We start from the raw sequence: 22379 nt of genomic DNA, 5'->3' as shown, positions 1-22379 counted from the left end.
GGCGGGTACACTGAGTAGGTTGCAGGCCCTAAGTCTGGTATAAAAAACAACAACTTTAAAATAAAACACACCTTAACGTGGATCTTGATGGGCAGAGGGATTCCTTCCTTGAGCTCTTTGGTCTTGTCATTGAAGTCCTTGCAGAACTGGCCGATGGGGATGCCCTTCTGATGGAGACAGCAGGAGAGAATACAGTGAAGACAGACCGAGACGGGCGAACATTTTTTGAAATGGATGAGGTGTCTGGAGCCGCAAACATCCATCAGAGTGACACTTACGGTAGATGCAGCGAGCTGCTGGAATACCAATGACTAGCCTGGGTCTGTCAATCAATCACAGGGCTTCTCAGGGCGGGCTGAGTGTATGAGCACGCATGGCTGCCCCGGGGAGTGAGAGCATCTGCAAGTGTGGTTGAGTCATTGTGTCTGTAGTTTTTGTGGGGGTGGTTGTTTTTGTGTTGGTTGTGTACTCAACTGTGTGTGTGTATGTCAGGGTATGACAGAATGCATGTGCTTGGCCGGTGCCTGGGAGACCATGTGATAAATGAGCCTCCTGTTTCCAGTGCCTGCCAGGCAAACAGAGAAACCGAAATGGATGGGTGACATTAAGTCGACGAGCACCCCCACTCCCTCTCCTGGCCTCGCTCCACACTCTCCGAGCCTCGCTCCACACTCTCCGAGCCTCGCTCCACACTCTCCGAGCCTCGCTCCACACTCTCCGAGCCTCGCTCCACACTCTCCGAGCCTCGCTCCACACTCTCCTAGCCTCGCTCCACACTCTCCTAGCCTCGCTCCACACTCTCCTAGCCTCGCTCCACACTCTCCTAGCCTCGCTCCACACTCTCCTAGCCTCGCTCCACACTCTCCTAGCCTAGCTCCACACTCTCCTAGCCTAGCTCCACACTCTCCTAGCCTAGCTCCACACTCTCCTAGCCTAGCTCCACACTCTCCTAGCCTAGCTCCACACTCTCCTAGCCTAGCTCCACACTCTCCTAGCCTAGCTCCACACTCAAACACAGCACAATAAGCCATTCCTCAGAGTTGCATTGGGAGGCAATGAATATAAAGCAATCTAATTACCGCTGCTAAAATGTAAACTGACCACCCGCCATCCTTATCCTAGGGCAACACACAAGCTCTGATTGAAATGTTCATTTCAGAGTATGCGAGGAACGAGAAAAACAGATTTTTACAGTTGAATGGAGCTTATGTGCTGCCGTGATGGACCGTGTTGAACACTGCCTGCAGATCTTAAATGTCTCGAATGAAAAGCCATTCATCCCAGCAGACATTCTTCAATGACAGGAGGAGTATGACCTTTATTTGGGACTAAAGGAGCAGAAAAATAACTATTTTTAGCTTCACTCCATAAAAATAAAAAAATACATTCAAAATCTCCTGTGTGAATTGATCTGTCAATCCATCCAATCAATATTACTGCCTCTATGCATCTTCTCTCAGCCTTTAAAAAAACCCAACCTGAATGAAGTCACAACTTTCTCACGGCTGATATTGTTTCAGAGCAGATGAGGCCCATTTGAATTATATCTCTCATGAAATTAAACCATGAAGTCCCTGGAGCCTCTCCCTCTGATTTGATTAGGAGGAATCCCATGTCAACCTCACTGCCATCTATTGCCCCCCCCCCCTCTATAAAAAAACAGAGCTAAACAAACAAATGGGGAGGAAGGATGGAGAGAAAATGTCTAATTAAATATGGATTACTATAAAAGGTTGGGATGTTGGGGAGCAAGTCGAAGCAAGGCGCTGCCTCACACAGATCTGGGCTCCCCTTCCTTCTGTTCTCCCCCAGCAGATAATGATCCATCAGAGACTCTACGGCCAAGGAACAATGACATGAAAATCCACACAGACTAGCAGGGAGTAGAGGAGATGGGTCTAATGTGGTTATAAAGTGCTTAAGCACAGACAGAGGGACATGCACCGAGTCAGACAGACAGATAAGCATTTCTGCTTAAGATCAACACAGAGGATGACATGAAAGGGTCACAGACCGGCAGAGATGCTGTCCCATGGTGTTAGCAACATACTAAATGAGAGAGAGAGAGCGAGAGATACAGAAAACCTGAGTCTTTGCCTTCACTATGGTGAATCACTAAAACATTACAGAAATACACCACGGAAATAGAAAGAACAGCACGTCAGAAATCAGCTCAATGTAATTGAAGAATCCATAGACTCTAACCACTTCTGAGAAAATTAGAAAATACAGAACAAACAACAAAAGAGTTATCTATCCAAAACGGAGATGTATGGATAAACCACTTCTCCAATCTTTTTGGCCCTATAACAAAGAACAAAGAGCAAAAACATATGACTAAATACAAATCTTAGAATCAAGTATAAAATACTACCAGAACCCACTGGATTCTCCAAATACATTGAATGAACTACAGGACAAAATACAAACCCTCCAACCCCAAAAGGCCTGTGGTGTTGATGGTATCCTCAATGAAATGATACAGACAACAAATTCCAATTGGCTATACTTAAACATCATCCCTAGCTCTGGCATCTTCCCCAATATTTGGAACCAAGGACTGATCACCCAAATCCACAAAAGTGGAGATAAATTTGACCCCAATAACTGCCGTGGGATATGCGTCAACTGCAACCTTTGGAAAATCCTCTGCATTATCATTAACAGCAGACTGGTACATTTCCTCAGTGAAAACAATGTACTGAGCAAATGTCAAATTGTCGTCTTTTTACCAAATTACTATACGACAGACCACGTATTCACCCTGCACCCCCTAATTGACAAACAATCAAACCAAAACAACGGCAATGTCTTCTCATGCTTTGTTGATTTAAAAAAAAGCCTTTGAATCAATTTGGCATGAGGGTCTGCTATACAAATTGATGAAAAGTGGTGTTGGGGAAAAACATACGACATAAAATCAATGTACATAAACAAGTGTGAGCTTAAAATTGGCAAAAAAAACAACATTTCTTTCCACAGGTCCGTGGGGTGAGACGGATGCAGCTTAAGCCCCACCCACTTCATCATATATATCAACGAATTGGCGAGGGCACTAGAACAGTCCGCAGCACCCGGCCTCACCCTACTAGAATCTGAAGTCAACTATCAACTGCTTGATCTGGTGCGGTTGTCCCCAACCAAGGAGGGCCTAAAGCGGCACCTTTATCTTCTGCCCAGATTCTGCCAGACCTGTGCTCTAACAGTAAATCTCAGCAAGACAAAAATAATGGTGTCCCAAAAAAGGTCCAGTTGCCAGGACCAAATAAAGTCAGCAAAAAAGAAACATCCTCTCACTGTCAACTACATTTATTTTCATGTGTAAATATTTGTATGAACATAAGATTCAACAACAGACATAAACTGAACAAGTTCCACAGACATGTGACTACAGAAATGGAATAATCAAACGTGAGTCAGTATCTGGTGTGACCACCAGCTGCATTAAGTACTGCAGTGCATCTCCTCCTCATGGACTGCACCAGATTTGACAGTTCTTGCTGTGAGATGTTACCCTACTCTTCCATCAAGGCACCTGCAAGTTCCCGGACATTTCTGGGGGAATGGCCTTGCCCTCACCCTCCGATCCAACAGGTCCCAGACGTGAGATCTGGGCTTTCGCTGGCCATGGCAGAACACTGACATTCCTGTCTTGCAGGAAATCACGCATAGTACAAGCAGTATGGCCTAGTGGCATTGCCATGCTGAAGAGTCATGTCAGGATGAGCCTGCAGGAAGGGTAGCACATGAGGGAGGAGGATGTCTTCCCTGTAACACACAGCGTTGAGATTGCCTGCAATGACAACAAGCTGAGCCCGATGATGCTGTGACACACCGCCCCAGACCATGACTCTCCACCACCAAATCGATCCCACTCCAGAGTACAGGCCTCGGTGTAACGCTCATTTCTTTGACGATACACACAAATTCGACCATCACATCTGGTGAGACAAAACCGTGACTCGTCAGTGAAGAGCATCTTTTGCCAGTCCTGTCTGGTCCAGCGACGGTGGGTTTGTGCCCATAGGCGACATGTTCATTAATTTTTTTTATGGTTCATTGAACAAGCATGGGAAACATTGTTTAAACACTTTACAATGAAGATCTATTTGGATTTTTACAAATTATCTGTGAAAGACAGGGTGATAAACATTTCTTTTTTTGCTACGTTTACAAATTCCATCTTGACACCGTTGTCTTAGAGCACACAAAAAATGACACATACCTTGGCCTAAACATCAGCCCCACAGGTAACTTCCACAAAGCTGTGAACGATCTGAGAGACAAGGCAAGAAGGGCATTCTATGCCATCAAAAGGAACATAAAATTCAACATTCCAATTGGGATCTGGCTAAAAATACTTGAATCAGTTATAGAACTCATATTGTTGTGCCCTTTATTGTTGTGAGGTCTGGGGTCTGCTCACCAACCAATAATTCACAAAATGGGTTAAACACCAAATTGAGACTCTGCATGCAGAATTCCGCAAAAATGTCTGTGTACAATGTAAAACGCCAAATAATGCATGCAGAGTAGATTTAGGCCGATACCCGCTAATGATCAAAATCCAGAAAAGAAACGTTAAAAATTCTACAATCACCGAAAAGTAAGCGATTCCCAAATCGTCTTTTACAAAGCCATCACCTACAGAGATGAACCTGGAGAAGCGTTCCCTAAGCAAGCTGGCTCTGGTGCTCTGTTTACAAACACACCCCACAGAGCCCCAAGGACAGCAGCACAATTACACCCAACCAAATGAGAAAACAAGAAGATAATTACTTGACACACTGAAAAAAAAAACTAAACAAACTAGAATGCTATTTGGCCCTAAACAGAGAGTACACAGCGGCAGAATAACTGACCACTGTGACTAACCCAAACCAAAGGAAAGCTTTGACTATGTACCAACTCAGTGAGCATAGCCTTGCTATTGAGAAAGATTGTTGTAGGCAGACCTGGCTCTCAAGAGGAGACAGGATATGTGCACAATGCCCATAAAATGAGGTGGAACCTGAGCTGCACTTCCGAACCTCCTGCTAAAATGTAGGAACATTTTTGAGACATATTTCACTCAGATTATACAGATCCACAAAGAATTCGAAAACAAACCCAATTTTGATTAACTCCCATATCTACTGGGTGAAATACCACAGTGTGCCATCACAGCTGCAATATTTGTGACCTGTTGCCACAAGAAAAAGGCAACCAGGGAAGAACAAACACCATGGTAAATAGAGTCCATATGTTTATTTGCCCTATGGTACTTGTAACAATCTGCAAATAGACATAATGACATTATGTCTATTCTTTTGGAATGTCTGGGGGTGTAATGTTTACTGTTAATTGTTTATTGTTTATTAACTACTTCACTTGCTTTGGCATTGTTAACATATGTTTCCCATGCAAATAAAGCCCTTAAATTGAATTGCCGAGCGATAGATACAGTTGTCGGAAGTGTCATGATGTTGGCCTGGGGGTAGGTTTATGAGTCATAAATACCTCTTTCCCCTCTCTCTACCCTACTGATGTTACATTTGCAAAACCCTTGGTTAACATAGAGATTCTGGGAACATCGGAAGGTGGGGGGAAATGAACTATATTCTGGTAATCCGACCAATGGAACATATGCGGTGGTACTCAATGAATATGACGTCAGTTCGGTTGTCATCTGAGACATTCTCATCAATGATAAGATGACAAACTCTACAGTGGAAAGTCTACACAGAGTTATCGGATTCACATGGAATTGTTGTTCAATTTAAATGTTTGAATATGAAATTATTCATGGGATGAAATGTGATTTTAGCTTCTAAAATGTGAGATTTGGGTTTTCATAAGATAGGGCTCTGCTCAATCAGTGGCCCGCCCCTGTGAAGGGACATGGGCTATAAAACTTTTCAAATACGCCCTCTTCTCCCTTCCTATATAAGCCTTTGACGACAATATAACCTCCTGTTCCGAGATCGACGGTCCGATGTCAGAATGGTTCAGATAATAACTACAGAACGAAGCCAACATCAGCTTTGGTTGCGAATGGTATGAACTTTGAACTCTTATTCACTACAGAAGTGATACCTCCTCGCCGTTGAGTTAGCAAGGAAGGAACAGACAGAGTATCCCGTCTACCACTCAACGACCTTACTACAACGTATTCAATTTACCAGCAGAGACATTCTTCAAAGGACTTGGTTGGGCAACACGGCCTTCCATCTACCACCAACCTACCGAAGCGCAGCTCAGAGTAAATATTTATTGCATTTTCCTTTTCCAAATGGGCGGTAATTTAGAATGCATAAGATACTGTATTTACGATGGTACAGCTTCACCCTTTGTTCCTCAGTTTTCCTGCTCTTTCACTCAAACCCAGCCCCTTTTCTTTTGTGTAACCAGCTGTCATATCTGTTCCGCCCGCTAGGGACGTTTTCCTTTATGACGTAATTTGTCATCAAGTTATGATTTAAATATGTGTATATGTAATTCTGTGTGATTAGTTAGGTATTTAGTAAATAAATAATTAAACCCAATTTTGTATTGCTGATTCAACTTGTTAGCCAGGATTCGTGCAGATAACCAAGAATTTACAACTTTCAGATGAGACTGAATTAAGATGACGATTAAATATTGACTGCTATTCACGTAAAATATTACTAGGTCTTTAAGAGTTTATTCGGAAGATAAACTGCTCTATAAATATTATTGTGGTGCCCGACTCTAGTTAATTACATGTACATTATTAGCTCAATCAGGTAATATTAATTACGGAGAAATTATTTTATAGAAAAGCATGTCATATCACTTAATCCGGCATAGCCAAAGACACGACAGAAGTTTACATGCACCGTAGCCAAATACATTTAAACTCAGGTTCACAACTCCTGACATTTAATACTAGTAAAAATTCCATCTCAGGTCAGTTAGGATCACCACTATTTTAATAATGTGAAATGTCAGAATAATAGTAGAGAGAATGGTTTATTTCAGCTTTTATTTCTTTCATCACATTCCCTGTGGGTCAGAAGTTTACATAGACTCAATTAGTATTTGGCAGCATTGCCTTTAAATTGTTTCACTTGGGTCAAACATTTCTGGTAGCCTTCCACAAGCATCCCACAATAAGTTGGGTGAATTTTGACCCATTCCTACTGACAGAGCTGGTGTAACTGAGTCAGCCTCCCCCTTTTTGCCCCAAATATAACAATGGTCATTATGGCCAAAAAGTTATTTTTGTTTCATCAGACCAGAGGACATTTCTCCAAAAAGTACGATATTTGTCCCCGTGTGCAGTTGCAAACCGTAGTCTGGATTTTTTTTAATGGCAGTTTTGGAGCAGTGGCTTCTTCCTTGCTGAACGGCCTTTCAGGTTATGTCGATATAGGACTCGTTTTACTGTGGATATAGATACTTTTGTAACCGTTTCTCCAGCATGTTGTTCTGGAAAAACGCGTCTCCTTCCTGAGCGGTATGACGGCCGCGTGGTCCCATGGTGTTTATACTTGCATACTATTGTTTGTACAAATGAACGTGGTACATTCAGGTGTTTGGAAATTGCTCCCAAGGATGAACCAGACTTGTGGAGGTCTACAATTGGCTTATTTCTTTTGATTTTTCCATGATGCCAAGCAGAGGCCCCGAGTTTGAAGGTAGGCCTTGAAATACATCCACAGGTACAATTCAAATTATGTCGAATAGCCTATCAGAAGCTTTTAAAGCCATGACATAATTTTATGGAATTTTCCAAGCTGTTTAAATGCACAGTCAACTTAGTATATGTAAACTTCTGACCCACTAGAATTGTGATACAATCTGCCTGTAAACAATTGTTGGAAAAATTACTTATGTCATGTACAAAGTAGATGTCCTAACCAACTTACCAAAACTATAGTTAACAATAAATTTGTGGATAGGTTGAAAAACTAGTTTTAATGACTCCAACCTAAGTGCATGTAAACTTCCGACTTCAACGGTATATATAGAAAGAGAGAGGGAGCATATGCAGAGCAGACCAGAGCATGTGAGCAGAGTTAAGCAGTTGGAAACAACGCTCATGGAGAGGTGCTTGCGCGGCGCTGCATGTGCTTTCCTGCGCTCCGCTAAAAACCACTCCACACACACAAGAAAAAAACAGAAAAAAACTGGCCCTCCAAATTCGCTCCAATCATTAAAAATCACAATTTAACCAACACCCATCTATTTTTGTGACTACCTTGACCTACCAATTGGTATTTAAGTATCGAAACCAAACCACATGGATTTGAATGTAAAGTATTTGAATTAACATGAGAAGGCTACATGTCATATTAAACAGCATGTAAACACTCCATATAGGTCAGGAGCCAGACAAGGAGCCTAGAAGGAATGAAAATGAATTATTTAGGCTGTATTATTTCAAGGCTATAGTCTACAAAGAAATACACGGAATGATTTGGTTTGGCTATTTGTTTCAAGTGTATGTGGCGGTTCTAGCTTGCAAGGCGTCCTGGGTGAACCCCCGTCCTTAGTGTCCCCGCCCGCCCGCACCAGGGGGCCCCTCGTGCCGACTGTCAGAGTCGCCCGTACCTAAATCTGCTACTGAATTTTGTACTAGTCTATTAATACATCTGTCAAAATTCGTCATCTCTCCCATGTCTTATTCGATTAGTATTTTTGAAAGCGTATGGATACTAATTCAGCCATAGTTGTCCTGAAATGTTTATTGCTTGCCAACATTTCACTCCCTCCTCTGCTTAATATAACACAATACATTAATTATTAATTTAGGTTGCCTATCCTGACAAAGTTTGTTCTCTAGAAAGTGTTTGACTCTGATGTGTGCCACAGAGAGTAATTGACTCTACACAAAATTAAGAAAATTAGTGACGGGGGTGGGGTGGGGGGGGGACTTCTGGCAGGGGGGAGATTTGTCACAACAGGTGAGCAGCGGAGAATATCCTTTCCACACTTGCAGAGCCACTGGGGATGCTAAACACCCTTTTGGCCACACTTACCAGGCTGGGCAGGGATGTGGAGTTGATTTAAAATGTTTCCATAGATAGGCCTAAAGGTTTAGGCAAAATAACCCAATCAAAATGGAAAGCTCCTTGAACGTGGGAATATGCCAGGCCTATTGGGCCAAAATCAATTATGGCCTATTGTATAGATAATAGAACAAAAATGAATGAAACATTTAGTTGAAACTAAAAATAAAAGATGTTTAGTTTATAAATACCTTGCTACGATGACACTTATCTATTCCTTTCCTTTCTTTTAGCATGTGCACGTTAGTAAGTACACCATCATGCTTTTGGGATGTCTTTTCAGACAATGATTCTTTAGTTGTGGACACTACATCACCCCAGTCCCTCTCTTGCTTCTCATCTTTGTAAGTCACCTTGATTTAGCACCTGTGTGTTTGATCAGTTTCTTTATGAAAATATTTAGCTAACTCCATGACAGTAGCTAAAGCAAGCAGCACACAAGCAGACTACAAATGCATGCTGGCCGGGCGTGCCCTGAGCTCCTAATGTGAGCGCTACTGGAGCGGGCAATAAGGTTGATGTTCCAGCCTATGGGAATCTCAGCTCCAAATTGGACAAGCTCTAACCACTAGGCAGGTAGCGTAGTGTTTAGAGCGTTGGGCCAGTAACCGAAAGGTTGCTAGATCGAATCCCCGAGCAGACATGGTACAAATCAGTTGTTCTGTTCCTAGGCGGTCAGTGTAATTAAGAATTTATTCTTAAATGACTTGCCTAGATAAATACAAATATATATAATACTCTGGAGCAGACAGACTTCTGGAAAGTTAAAGGCAAATTGACTGACCAGACAATGAAATGGCAGACAGTGAAGGTGGGCACAAGGTAAACTATATCAGGTAATCATTTTAATTAATACATTACATGAGGGGCCAGTCAGTGGGGCGTTTGACGATGACAGGGTGAGCTCGTATCCTTCTCGCCCCCGCACTTTCTAATAGCCTAATTGAAGTCATTATTGGGATTGAGCCGTGTTGGTAATTGTAATGAGGCTCTTTAAACTGGCAGTGGAGTCTGGCATGCCATGAAAGCAAGGTTCGCTTGGCTCCCTGACTTCCCATGACATTTATAGCAGAGCGAGGGAGAGCAACTGACGGCCGCGGAAGAGACACTGAGCATTTGCACCCTGGTCAAATAGCCAACCCTGGCCCTGCTCCACTCCATCTGAACATCTAATCATCCCACAGTAAGAGACGAGCAGCCAGCTAAATTCTCTCCTCCTGCACCATGACTGATTAGGCTCCAGAGTGCAAAATGGCAGCAGCCCATCACCCAAGGCGGGCCGACACATTATCTAGTGGAAGGAGTATTTAACTCCCGCACCTTCAAAGAGTTTCTCTGAGATCCTGTCTGTGCATCAGGATTAACTGCTAATCTACAGCGGTATTTCAGCAGTCTAACTCCACAGCGACAGCAGTGAGTAATTGCTCCAATTTATTTCCAGATCAGAGGGTTATGATAAACAATTAAGAGAGCAATTAGACATATGCAATTAAAATCTGATTTGATACCCTATTCTCCACTCTTTCTGTCACACCTCAAGTTAAAATGTGATTGGCCTTTCAGCTTCACTAACTATTTTTAACAAGATATAGCGAGCACAGACATGAGCGAGCCAGGGTGTCTGTGAGTGTATATGGACAGAATGAAAAGAGAGAAAGCAGAGGAAGAGATGGCTGGGAGGTAGGTTTTAGTGTTCGGTGTGAACAGTGTTCATCGTCAATATTTAAACAATGAAAAAGTTTCATTTGACCAAGGTGAACAAGGGGAGAAGACAGACGTGCCACAGGAGATACTCATATACAGTGGGGCAAAAAAGTATTTAGTCAGCCACCAATTGTGCAAGTTCTCCCACTTAAAAAGGTGAGAGGCCTGTAATTTTCATCATAGGTACACTTCAACTATGACAGACAAAATGAATACGTCATATTAATGTGTATCTTTCAGAAACAAATCGTTGATGGGTAAATCCATTTGAATTCAATCACTTGACAGCATCCTTTTTGCAACAAAAATTGATCCTAAAAAACAAATTCCATACGTGTTTGCCAATGGTAGAAGTGTCAAGTGACTTTTTAGACCTGAACGGCAAAACATTTAGATAGGTGCTCAAAGTTGACCCATTTTGCAGATCTCACCCTACTACGAGACATCCATGTCTTCATCATTGGAAGTGATAAACGGTTGAGTTTGATATTACTTAAAAGCGTTGTAAAACTTAAAAAAATAAATATATGTCAATTTTTATATTCACATGTTGTAGCTTAGACCATTTCACACCAGGTGTTAATGTTGTGCCTGCCATCGGTTGAGACACATTCTTGAATACAGGGTGGGTGTCATTTCAATCACAGAAACAGAATTTTTACAATGGCCCAATCCCTTCAGTCAGACCACTGCAATTTAGCTGGTGCACCATTGAAATTTAAAATGTATACTTTAATTACTAACAAATATTTCCATTCAAGTCAACATTCTCTGATGTGTTGACCATCAACCATCTTTGTGGTACAACTTTAAAGTTACATTTGAATTCTATTACATCCATCAAACAACCCTGTTTGTAAGCTTTTAAAATGACAAACTCAAACTTGTTTATCTTTTTCCAGTGATGAAGACATGGATGTCTCATGGTACGCAAAATAGGACAACAAAAGCATATCAGCACAAGTCCTCAGTCACAGCTAACTCTTGACACAAAACCGTACTGAAATAAATGGCTACTTCAAGCACATTTTCCAAATGACAAAGGAAGATGACAACGGACGGTGCTGGCCAAACTCCCAAAGAGCTCATCTCCATAACAAGTGAAATGGGTGAGCATCATCCAGCAACACCGCTCTCCTCGAAGGATGTATATATTGGCCTGGTCTTGGACAGTTTATACACTACAGAGAACCTGCTGAATCAGATGAGCAGCAGGGCAGGACAAAAAAAAGAGAAGGTGATTACATCATAGCAAAGAAAACATGGTATTTCTCAACTCCATTACGTTCTCCTCACACGCGAGGCAGTGGTGCGCCTCATGATTAATCATGTGTAGCGGCAGCAGCAGGCTGAATGGTCTACTGGAGGCATCAACAAGACGCATCAGGAACTCTGGAGGAGCGAGTGGGAGAGCCAGGAACTGTATTACAGGGCTATTGACTTGAGTGTTTCACTGGAGGGAAGTGGCAGTATGCTGCTACTACTAGTAGTAGTACAGTAGCAGCACAGTAGAAGGAGTTTACATCTTTGTTTCCATTGAACATGCCATACAAATAGACATTTTTATTAATCATATTTAGAATGCCTTGGTACTCCTTTCTTTTTGACAACATGTAAAGTGCTGGTCCCATGTTTCATGATATGAAATAAAAGATTCCAAAAATATTCTGTACACACAAAATGCTTCTCTCAAACAATGTGCACAAATTTGTTTACATCCCTGTTATTGAGCATTTCTTCTTTGCCAAGATAATCCACCCAGCTGACAGGTGTGGCATATCAAGAAGCTGATATTACAGCGTGATCATTACACAGGTGCACCTTGTCCAGGGGACAATAAATGGCCACTCTAAAATGCACAGTTTTGTCACAACGCAATGCCACAGATGGCAAGTTTTGCGGGAGTGTGCAATTGGCATGCTGACTGCAGGAATGTCCACCAGATCTAGAGCCAGTGAATTGAATGTTAATTTCTCTACCATAAGTCACCTCCAACATAATTATAGAGAATTTAGCAGTATGTCCAACTGGCCTCACAACCGCAGACCACATGTAACCAGGCCAGCCCAGGACCCCCACATTCGGCTTATTTACCTGCGGGATCGTTGGAGACCAGCCACCTGCACAGCGGATGAAACGGAGGAATATTTCTGTCTGTAATAAAGCCCTTTTGTGGGGAAAACGCATTCTGATTGGCTGGGCATGGCTCCCAAGTGGGTGGGCCTATGCCCTCCTAGGCCCACTCATGGCTGCGCCCCTGCCCAGTCATGTGAAGTACATAGATTAGGGCCTAATGAATTTATTTCAAAAAACTGATTTAGAAAGCACTCCAATTGCCACATTAAACTAAATTATGCAGTAGTTAGAGGAGTGGCAGAAAGGAAACATGAAAGCAGAGAGAGAGAGAGACACTGCCACTGGTGGACATCAGCTTGGTACCAATCAGTCCTTAGGAATCTTGGACCGTCTCTTACCCCACATCCTTCCCCACTCGTGTCTAGGGGAAGTGATGAATGCGCAGTGCTGTGGACAGGCTGCCTTCCCTCTCCCTCCCTCTGTCTGTCCCCACCTCCCACCCTGCTCAGCCTCTCCACGCTGAAAGAGCCAATGCCGGGTGACCTTCAACCACACCCACAGGGAACCAAAGGAAAAGGGGGAGAGTGAGGGAGGAACGATAGAGAGGAGAGGTAGAGTGAATGGAACTGGAGGGCATAAGGAGAGAGAACGGGAGAGTAGAAGGATAGAGGAAAAACCTCAAATTGAACCCAAGGAATGGAAATCTCTGTGGAAGCCAGTGGAGCGCAAAGCTGATTGTGACATGAAATATATGACTCTCCTTCCCCTTTCTCACTGGTCTGACTAAAGCTCTCACTTGGAGATGACCCGCACACATGGAGAACAGAGAGAATAAGAGGGAGAGGGGACAAATGAGTCTTTGAATTTAGATGTGACCCTGAGAAGGTGGAGATTGTGTTCCGTTAAGTGCATAGGCAAATCAATGACAAGGTGACGCAAACGTACTCTCCTTGACCATCAAAACAATCACTCCAACACTAAAACCCTTCCATTCGGAAACCCTTAGGCAATACTGCAGCCGACTGGGACCCGTTTAAAATTTACAGTACAACAAAAAGACAGGATGGTTTTGAAGTGTGTCCACAGGAATCTCTTGCTCGACTTGCTTCCATATAGCTGAGTGACATTTCAGTAAGGGTTCATTGTGTATATCTGATATTTTACTGGCAGGGCAATCAAAGCCATAATCTACTTCCATGTAATACAAAGCCATTAAGCTAGTTATAATTTCAGCAAAGTGGCATCATGATCATTACCATAACCGATGGACATAACCGTGGGCTCCTAAATATTCATGCATTCCAGTCTGGATCTTAAAGTTATACAGCTGAGCTGATGGTAAAAAAGGAGGAGGTGGCAGAGGAGAGCTGAGCAGGGAGAATGAGCGTGTAAGAGAGGGAGAGCTGAGCAGGGAGAACGAGCGAGGAAGAGAGGGAGAGCTGAGAGCACGTAACCTGCCTACAAATGAACACCACTATCAAAGTCTAGTGGCTTGGTGAGTTTATTCATGGCTCTCGTATCCTCAAGGATTCCTTTACAGCTGATACTTCCTTATGTGGATATTTTTTTGGGGGGGAGGGGAGGGGGTCGTCTATTCCTGATAATGATTCCACGTCAAGCAGTATTCCACTTCTGAGCGACTTCGACAGCTCAGAGCACGGCCAATAAGCCCGCACAGCTCCTTCGTGACTCACTGGATCTTCGGCTGCCAGACCCGAGGTGTCAAATTCAGGACGGACATACCGAGAGATGGAGAATTCTGCAGCCGCGGTGACCGTGGAATAATTCAGCAAAATGACAAGCTTATTTGACCGACTCAGAAGAAAGAAAAGAGTCTTGACTGCTTAAATGTGAACTTAATTTGGACAAACTCAAAGATCGACAGGGGGCAATTACTTTTCCCTGTTTAACAGGATAAGACTTCATAGCAGAGAAGGAGCCTTTTCAAATATTTTTGGACATATAACAAACAAAGCAATCGATGTAAGGAATCAGTTTGGACCTTCATGTTCATCCAGGAACCATTCGACTTCTACTAATAGACGAAGTGGATCTCAATCAAGCCAGGTGGAGAGGCAAAGCAAGAACGCATGCTTTGGGTAACTATCCCCCACTTTCAAAGAGTTGAATTATGTATGCATCTACTAATAAAAAACGTCATTATGTAACAGGTGGTGCATCACATTTTTGCCTCAGACGAGATGATTAGGTTAAATTTTGGGGGCTGCATCAACATAATGGAAGACAAAATCCCCCATAGAGAGGGGATTTAAAACAGATCTGTTGAAATGATCATGGAAAATAAATTACATTTGAAGGACATGCACCAACACATATTCACCCCCTACACGTGTAAAATCCTATAATAGCTGTTCCCACAGGTTTACAAACGCTTCTTGAGACATCAGATGTTACTGCTCAAGGGCAACTCAGTCACCAGGATTAGACAGGATTTTCCATTAGACTTATACAGATTTCACCCCCCATTCATTCATCCAGTTTAATTGCACACACCTAATCACCTCTTTCTCTCTAACAAGCAGTCCTCTCAGTCTCACTCGCACATCCCTTGCTGGTACAAGCAAGCATTTGATTTAGTTTGTAGTAAGACAAACATTCCAAGCAGAATGTTTTTATAGATGAATTATAGAGCAATTCATCTTCCTTTTACCTTCAGACCAGCACACCTGGTAGACCTCCAATATAAAGAGAAAAACACAAGTGACAAACAAGGAGGCGAGCCTGATTTCAAAATGATACGTGTGTGTGTGTGTGTGTGTGTGTGTGTGTGTGTGGGGGAGGCAATTCGAAAGCCATAACAGATTACCCTGGGTAATTGGTGAAAACACTCCTTTCTCCACCACACAATACACACAACAAAGTAGCCTTTATTTTTGCCCTGTTAACACACCTTGGTCTGAGAAATCCCAAGCAAATCATTTACCTGTCCACCTTTACAGGCCCTTTCCTTACCGGTGAGTGGAAAAGCCTGAATCAGCTACAGTATTCATTTCTAAGCATAGTGATGATGAATTTGGTCATTATTGATGAGCAGAGTGGACACACACATAGCCGTCATCCGGCACGCTCACTCAGAACAGAATCAATTGGGTGTGTTGTCAAGCCGTAACACAAACACAGGCTGACAGAGGAACGCTGGGGTTCCAGGGTAAAATTTTAGACGCATATGGAATCGCCAAGAGGCGTGGTGGGAATGAGAAAGGCACAAAAACACACCATCTGGGGTGGCAGATTACCTTTCTCCAGCCTCTGACGGCAGTTGGGGGGGGGGAGGGTTCAGCTAAAGCACCATTTTCAATTCTAATATTCTCGAAGTCAGCGAATTGATACACTAGAATCTAGAATCCATTCACTTCCAGCAATGATAAATCAGGTTGTGGGTTGCAGCGAAAAAAAAAAAAAAAAAAAAACATCATCTGATAATCATATATGAGTGATTCTGACGTCTGGGCTCCTCCTCCACCATGCCCCTCGGAGGATCAGTCAGTCTAGGTTGTTTCCTCAGTCATCCATTTTTCACTTATCTGTTCCACAAGAAGTAGTAATGCATTTCATTTCTTCTGATCTCAGAGTTCGCGTAAGAAACCATGTATTTTTTTCCCACCAAATTCTGTCTGCCGCTTCATCTTCCTCACTTTACCTTCCATCCTGCGCTCATCTCCCCTCCTTGCCAGGCTGACTTTAATTTATGAACTGTTATGTTGTAGTAATACTTTATTAGGAATGTGGACAGCCAAGTGCATCAATCTCTTACTTTCAATTCCCTCTCTCCCACAAGTCTCTCCCGCAGACACTGACAGTCTCTCTCGCGCCATGGATGACAGGGCTCAGATGAGTGCTGCATTGAAAAGATTGATGCCTGTCGTCAATCAGAAGCACACGTTATTAAAAGGCAGATCTGTTCATCTGTTCCTCGCTGGCCACAGAGCCCGCAATCGTTTTGCTCGATCAGACTCAAGTGTTGCCATTATGGCATATCTGGAGGTGGTAATGATTTCATATTAAAATGCCATGGATCCCGTGGAGGGGTTGACACCCTTGGTGGTGCTGTAGGCAGATGGCTAACACTTCTCCTCAGCTCTCCTGGCTGGGTCTGCTCTGAGAACCATACGCTACAGTCTCTTAGCCTCAATACGTCAAGGAGAGGCATTTCACCGTACAAAAATCGGTGATCATTTCTCACTCCCAAATCAATACTGGGGTCCACTTAAAATGTGGCTTCGCGCAAAAGAATGTACACATTGGTATTCCATAAATGGGCAAATGAGCCCATTAGAATGGCCCAAGCACGGTGACAAACACGTGTTCATGAACACACAAGCAATTACCGTCAAAAAACATCCTCAGAACAAATCTTAGAGAAGCATTATTAATATTCCTCCCAAATGAGAAGGCAATTTTCCGCTGACTTAAGATTGCAGCACGCAGCAACAATGAGGCCGACTAAACAGCAAGGAAAACAAGTAGACAAGCTGCCTGCCTGGCTGCACTTCAACACAATTCATTATTAATGAATAAGGTAAGGGCACACAAGCAAAACGCCACAGCAGAAAACCTGGGTAATTTTGAGTTTTAGACAAGGTGCCGAGCAGGGTTAAAACTTACATAGCTTAAGAGCCACATTGAAATAACATATCTACAGAGGAGTGACAAAATGTACACAGCTCCTCAGCATGCATGGTCAGGGGAGAACAGCCTCTGACTGAAAGATGGAAAAGCTCACCGCTGAATTGGCATTAAAATTATATTTATCCATAGCAACAAGCAAGAAAGTATGACTGGCATCACTGTTAGGTAAGCAAGCATCTTGAAGAAAGATGGTCTATCATGCAAGTGAAATTCTCATTGGTGAATGAGGACATAGTCTCAAGCCATTCTTCTGAATATAGTACATTTTGTCTTGACTTGTCATCTTTCTGTTTCCTCTCCCAGGCATGGTGCCTACGCCCCAGGTGTGCGTATCAACCCTGGTCACAGTGAGCACAATGGCAGTGGTCGACCTCTACCTGCTGGAGCAGAGCATGCTGGGAGCCCGTGGCAAGGCAGGGCCCAGCGTGTGGCCATGCGCCGCCGTGCTGCTAGGTGACCTGGGCTTCCTGCTGGCGCTGCGGTTCGTGTCGGCGGGCGTGGTGTCGGAGGCGCTCTCCCCGCGCCGCGGCTTCGCCAACGCCCTCTGGTTCCTCTTCCTGTCCCTGCTCCAGCTCAAACTCTTCTTCGTCTGCCAGAACTACCGGACGGAACGTCGGCCACCTGACCCCTTGGCCAGGAAGACACTCACCCTGCTGCTGTCTATCTGCCTTCCCTCCCTGTTCCTCATCCTGACTGGGGCTGACAACATGACACCAATGCGGAGGAAGCAGGAGGTGCGAGGGAGGCTGCTCTGGGTGGTGGTGGACCTGCTGGACGTTCTGGACCTGCAGGCCGGGCTGTGGGAAGCCCACGCAGGGGCCACTGACCTGAGGGTGCCCCTGTGGGCCGAAGGCCTGGTGTTCTTCTACTGCTACGCCCTGCTGCTGCTGCTGCCCTGTGTGGCCCTCACAGAGCTGGGGGCCGCCGCCATGCCGGGACAGAGGGGGGCCCGTAAGGAGCCCCTGTACCCCTGGCTCAGCCTGGTCACCATCAACGTGTTCACACTGGCCCTCAGGGGAACGGGCATGCTGTGGTACCGGGACCCCCGGGTCTCGACAGTGTTCCTGGGGAAGAACCTGCTGGCCCTGGCGGTGAAGCTGAGCTCAGCCTGGGAGAGGCACAAGCAGGGTGGGGACAGAGGGATGGGGGATGGGGACGGAGCAGAGGCAGGGGGGGAATCCACCCTGGCAACACAGAGCTCAGAGCAGACGGAGGACCAAGCCACAGGCAAAACCACCCCTGGGCCGACTTCCCGCTACCACATACCGTCCCACTCCCACAGCCATGGTTACTCCCTGTCCCACGTCAGTCTGGATCCCACAGAGACCTCCATGGGCCCATCCATCTCCCATGAACTCTAGAAACTGACCAGAGAGAAAGACAGCTCGGCATCAGCCGTCAAGCTCATCAGAGCTCCCAGGTCAGGCAAGAATTTAGCACTGAAGAGAAGACTGTTGGCCTTACACTGAGACAGAAACTAAAAACCACATGCAACCAACCCAGGCAATCACAGCAGTAACTCATCCAATTAGCTCACTTTGGTTAAAGGGATGATTTATCCATCCCCTGGGTCCCGGACGCTTGTAGTATTTGAGAGAGGGCTGGGGCGGCGTGAGAAATGTAAAGCGAAGAACTGCATTGTTTTCCAAGGAGCTACAATTAGTGTTGGTTCCACACAGACATCGGTGTCTTATGGGACATAATCCCGTGGTGTTTGTCAGTGTGTTTCCTGTGAAAGCTCTTCCACCGCTGTTGTCAGCGACACCTCCAGGACAGCTTACAAACTGAAATAAAGTTTTTCATTCTCCCAGGCTCCGACACTTTATTGGCCATGTGTAGGAGGGTATTGGCAGCCTGTCACCACAAATGGAGAAAACAGGATCATAGGTTGATCGATCACAGCTAGGGGACATGCTAGCTGTCCAACTCTCTGCACATCTGAGGCAGGCAGTGCAGCAGTGTAATGTGCTATGAGGACAGAGTGACAGAGAGGAAAAGCTATCATATAATCACAATTTAACCAGTAGCACCAGCCCTGGTAGGCATGCAGTGATCCTTCAGCCAGCCATGTCTGCTGGTCTGACTTGAATGTTTCCACAGGGGAGCCTGCAGATGGGCTAGGGTGTGTGAGACGAAATGCTGTTCAGAGGATAGGCAAGGGTCTATTCAATCTCCATCAGCAGTTCCTAATGCACTCTGCATCCAGTCTGCCTCCACTCTAACCATTAATGCTATTATTAATTGAAATTGGGGCCCATTTGTCTAAATGCTAATAGCTTAGATAGCTTTATACTTGGTTTACAGGGCATATTTACAGGATGCGCTAACACACCAGGGTTGGGCTCAATTCAGAATTGAATTGAGAATGCCTCAAATTCCAATTAAATTCTTGAATTAGAGTTAAAGTAGATAGCAGGATACAGAATTGCAATTTGAATGAAAGAAAATAGAATCGAACATTCTCAAAGTGAATCAATGTGGAAAACAAAACATGTATGCTAATATTCTAAAGGCATATTTCATTAATCCCTTAAATGTTGTTCAATATGGGGGGGTGAGTGACATTTCCCAGAATGCATTCGTTTAACCTTCAAGTTCACCCGAGGCCTTCAAAAAAGAAGCCAAACAAATTAAATTGGTTGGTGGAAACATAAATTGGCTATTCTAAGCACTAAAGTAAAAAAAAAAGTAAAAAAACTGTACATGAACATTGTTTACAGAGAAAAGTGATATTCTTTACTATCTGAAAGTGTGACCCGTGAGATTCAATTAAACTCATGTTCTATGACTGAGATTAATTTCTTTGAATTGCACTGAATTTCATTTTACTTCGTGTCACTCAAACCGAAATGTTGCATCCTGTGGGGTCGCCAATTCTAATTAGAATTTCAACAGGAGTTGAATGGTAGTGTTACGAAACCCATTAGACAGCCAACTGTGAACACGATGTTCGATAAGTCTAGGCGGTTCTAGGCTTGCCTAACGGTTCTGTAATCTGACTCGACGTGTCCATTAATGTGACAAACAAGCGTATGTGACCAGGTTTTTGATGCATTTACCCAGGAGACACCAGCTCGTCTCTCTTGACCTCTTGGTCAGCCAGTCCAAGCAGATTATTATTTGTTCAGATGGTGGATCAAACTGTTATAACAAGGAACAAATACTAAAGGCATGCCCAAACTAAAAGACAAAAAAAACAAAACGATAGGCCTCGTGGCCACCAAAGAAAACCATCAACCTCACAGATTTCCCAGCTGGGACAGTGACAGTCAATCACCTTAATTGGCAGCACCTAATGTGCTCATCAAGGCTTCCTAGCAAAGCACAGCCCTTGACCCGGTTGGTTGCTGCTGCCCCCTGTGGATGAGGTGTGGAAGTGTAGGATGTTGTTTTTTGTAGTATGTTGTGTCTACTTCTACTCCTAAAACCTATACTACCTAACCCATTCCATATCAGAAGTCAATTCCAAAATTCTGAATTGAGCCCAATCCTGACACACACACGAAGTAAGGCCATTCCTCCAGGGAGTTTCTCTGTAGTTCTGAGAGAATCGGCAGGGATGTGAACTAGAGTAGGCTGGGAGTCTGCTTCTCCGTCTCGCGCTCTTTCATCTCTCACTCACTCTCCATTTCAAACACTACACATTGTGGATGCCCTCCCCGTTGGGCAACTTGTCTCATATTTCAAATAGAACGGCAGGAACTACATCAGCCGCCGCTTCAGCAAATGACTACTTCCTTGGATTTGTTACACCTGTTAAGCCCCATGTACAACCCTCAGCATTTTCCTGAGGTTCCGAAGATATAGTGGCACCACTCTTCTTTCCTCCTCCTCTCCCTCTTTACTCGCCTCCATTGGGGTGTGCTAATTTCACTCTGGACTGTAATTACTTCTCCCCCACCAAAGCCGTCAGGTTCTCCCTTTTGTCTCCCGTTCGCCCTTTTATTGCTCTCGTTTGTTTAAATGTGCCCTGTGGCCGACAGGCAACCTACCTCTTTGTGCTCCCTCTGTCAGGGGTGGTTAGACAGAGGAGAGGAAGGGGAAAAAAACAAGGAGAGAGGGAAGATTAGGGCCAAAAGGCCGGTGCCTAAAGCAGATCGGCTGCCGACTGGCATTTATTTACAATTTAGCCTACCACATACACACTCCGAGCTTGATGGAGCAAGGCAGCAAAGAAACACACACTCGCACGGTGCGCCGCAACAATGGCATACCAAACCACTCTAAAAAGAGGGTCCCTTCAGACATACAGCTGGGCTTTGCCTGGACGCAACCCGTCTCACCTCATTACTACGCTCTTCATCTTTTCCTGGGCTCTTCAACACACTGTGTGGGAGAGGGATACACTTAACAGAAGGGAATCTAAATCATTCAGCATGGTTCAGCTCTCAAAAGGCACCAACACCACTTATTTTTGTCTGGAACTTACAAGTATATTTTAAGCGCAACTGCCAACCGATGACGCACAAGAGCCTGACACTCGAAGACATTCAAGAGGAGACGTGTAAAGAACTTGACACTATGTTTCTCTTTTTGTTTTGAAGAAAATAGAATAGGAGAGACAGCAAGGGAAGTCTAAACAGGGAGTTTACCTGTCCCAGGACAGGACCCAGAGGTGGTCCGGGGGCAGCCTGCCCTGACCTCACAATGGCCCGGATCACACCCCCCATGTCCACCTTCTTCACGGCCTTAGCGGCCTTGGAGATCTTGGACATCGTGGTCTGTCTCGGTCGCTCTCTATCCGCCCGTCTGTAAGGAGAAACAGAGACTACAGAGTTAGCCTTTTCCGCTCAGGTTTCTATCAACTTCACCCACCAAAGACACTTTTAAACAATTAATTTACAAACATGCTGGGTTCATTAAAATATCCCACACAGTCCAAATCGATAGGATATACCCCTGGGCTAAACCCTGGTTTTCTATTTCGTAGCAGTC

General features: G+C 44.3%; 2 protein-coding genes across 4 annotated transcripts in view; one reads left to right on the top strand and one right to left on the bottom strand.

Annotated features, from left to right (window-relative positions):
• Nucleotides 1-22379, bottom strand: part of mrpl11 (mitochondrial ribosomal protein L11) — a 47279-nt gene that overhangs the window by 6807 nt on the left and 18093 nt on the right. For 2 of the 3 annotated variants that reach the window (XM_064954666.1, XM_064954664.1), the window contains exons 2-3: nucleotides 22037-22193; nucleotides 72-167 (exon numbers count right to left, since the gene is read on the bottom strand). In XM_064954666.1, the coding sequence (XP_064810738.1) occupies nucleotides 72-167; nucleotides 22037-22159 (219 nt within the window). In that variant the 5' untranslated portion in view covers nucleotides 22160-22193. The remainder of the gene's footprint in view (nucleotides 1-71; nucleotides 168-22036; nucleotides 22194-22379) is intronic. The other variant, XM_064954665.1, reaches the window with a different exon arrangement.
• On the top strand, nucleotides 14816-19223 carry LOC135527057 (transmembrane protein 121-like). Its single transcript, XM_064955710.1, has 2 exons — nucleotides 14816-14893; nucleotides 17748-19223. Exon 2 carries the CDS (start codon nucleotides 17750-17752, stop codon nucleotides 18803-18805), a length of 1056 nt encoding a protein of 351 aa, XP_064811782.1. The 5' UTR covers nucleotides 14816-14893; nucleotides 17748-17749; the 3' UTR covers nucleotides 18806-19223.

Source organism: Oncorhynchus masou, chromosome 32, assembly GCF_036934945.1.
Source record: "Oncorhynchus masou masou isolate Uvic2021 chromosome 32, UVic_Omas_1.1, whole genome shotgun sequence".
Taxonomy (NCBI): Eukaryota; Metazoa; Chordata; class Actinopteri; order Salmoniformes; family Salmonidae; genus Oncorhynchus; species Oncorhynchus masou.
The sequence above is the reverse complement of the archived record's forward strand: the minus strand, read 5'-3'. Positions and strand labels throughout refer to the sequence as shown.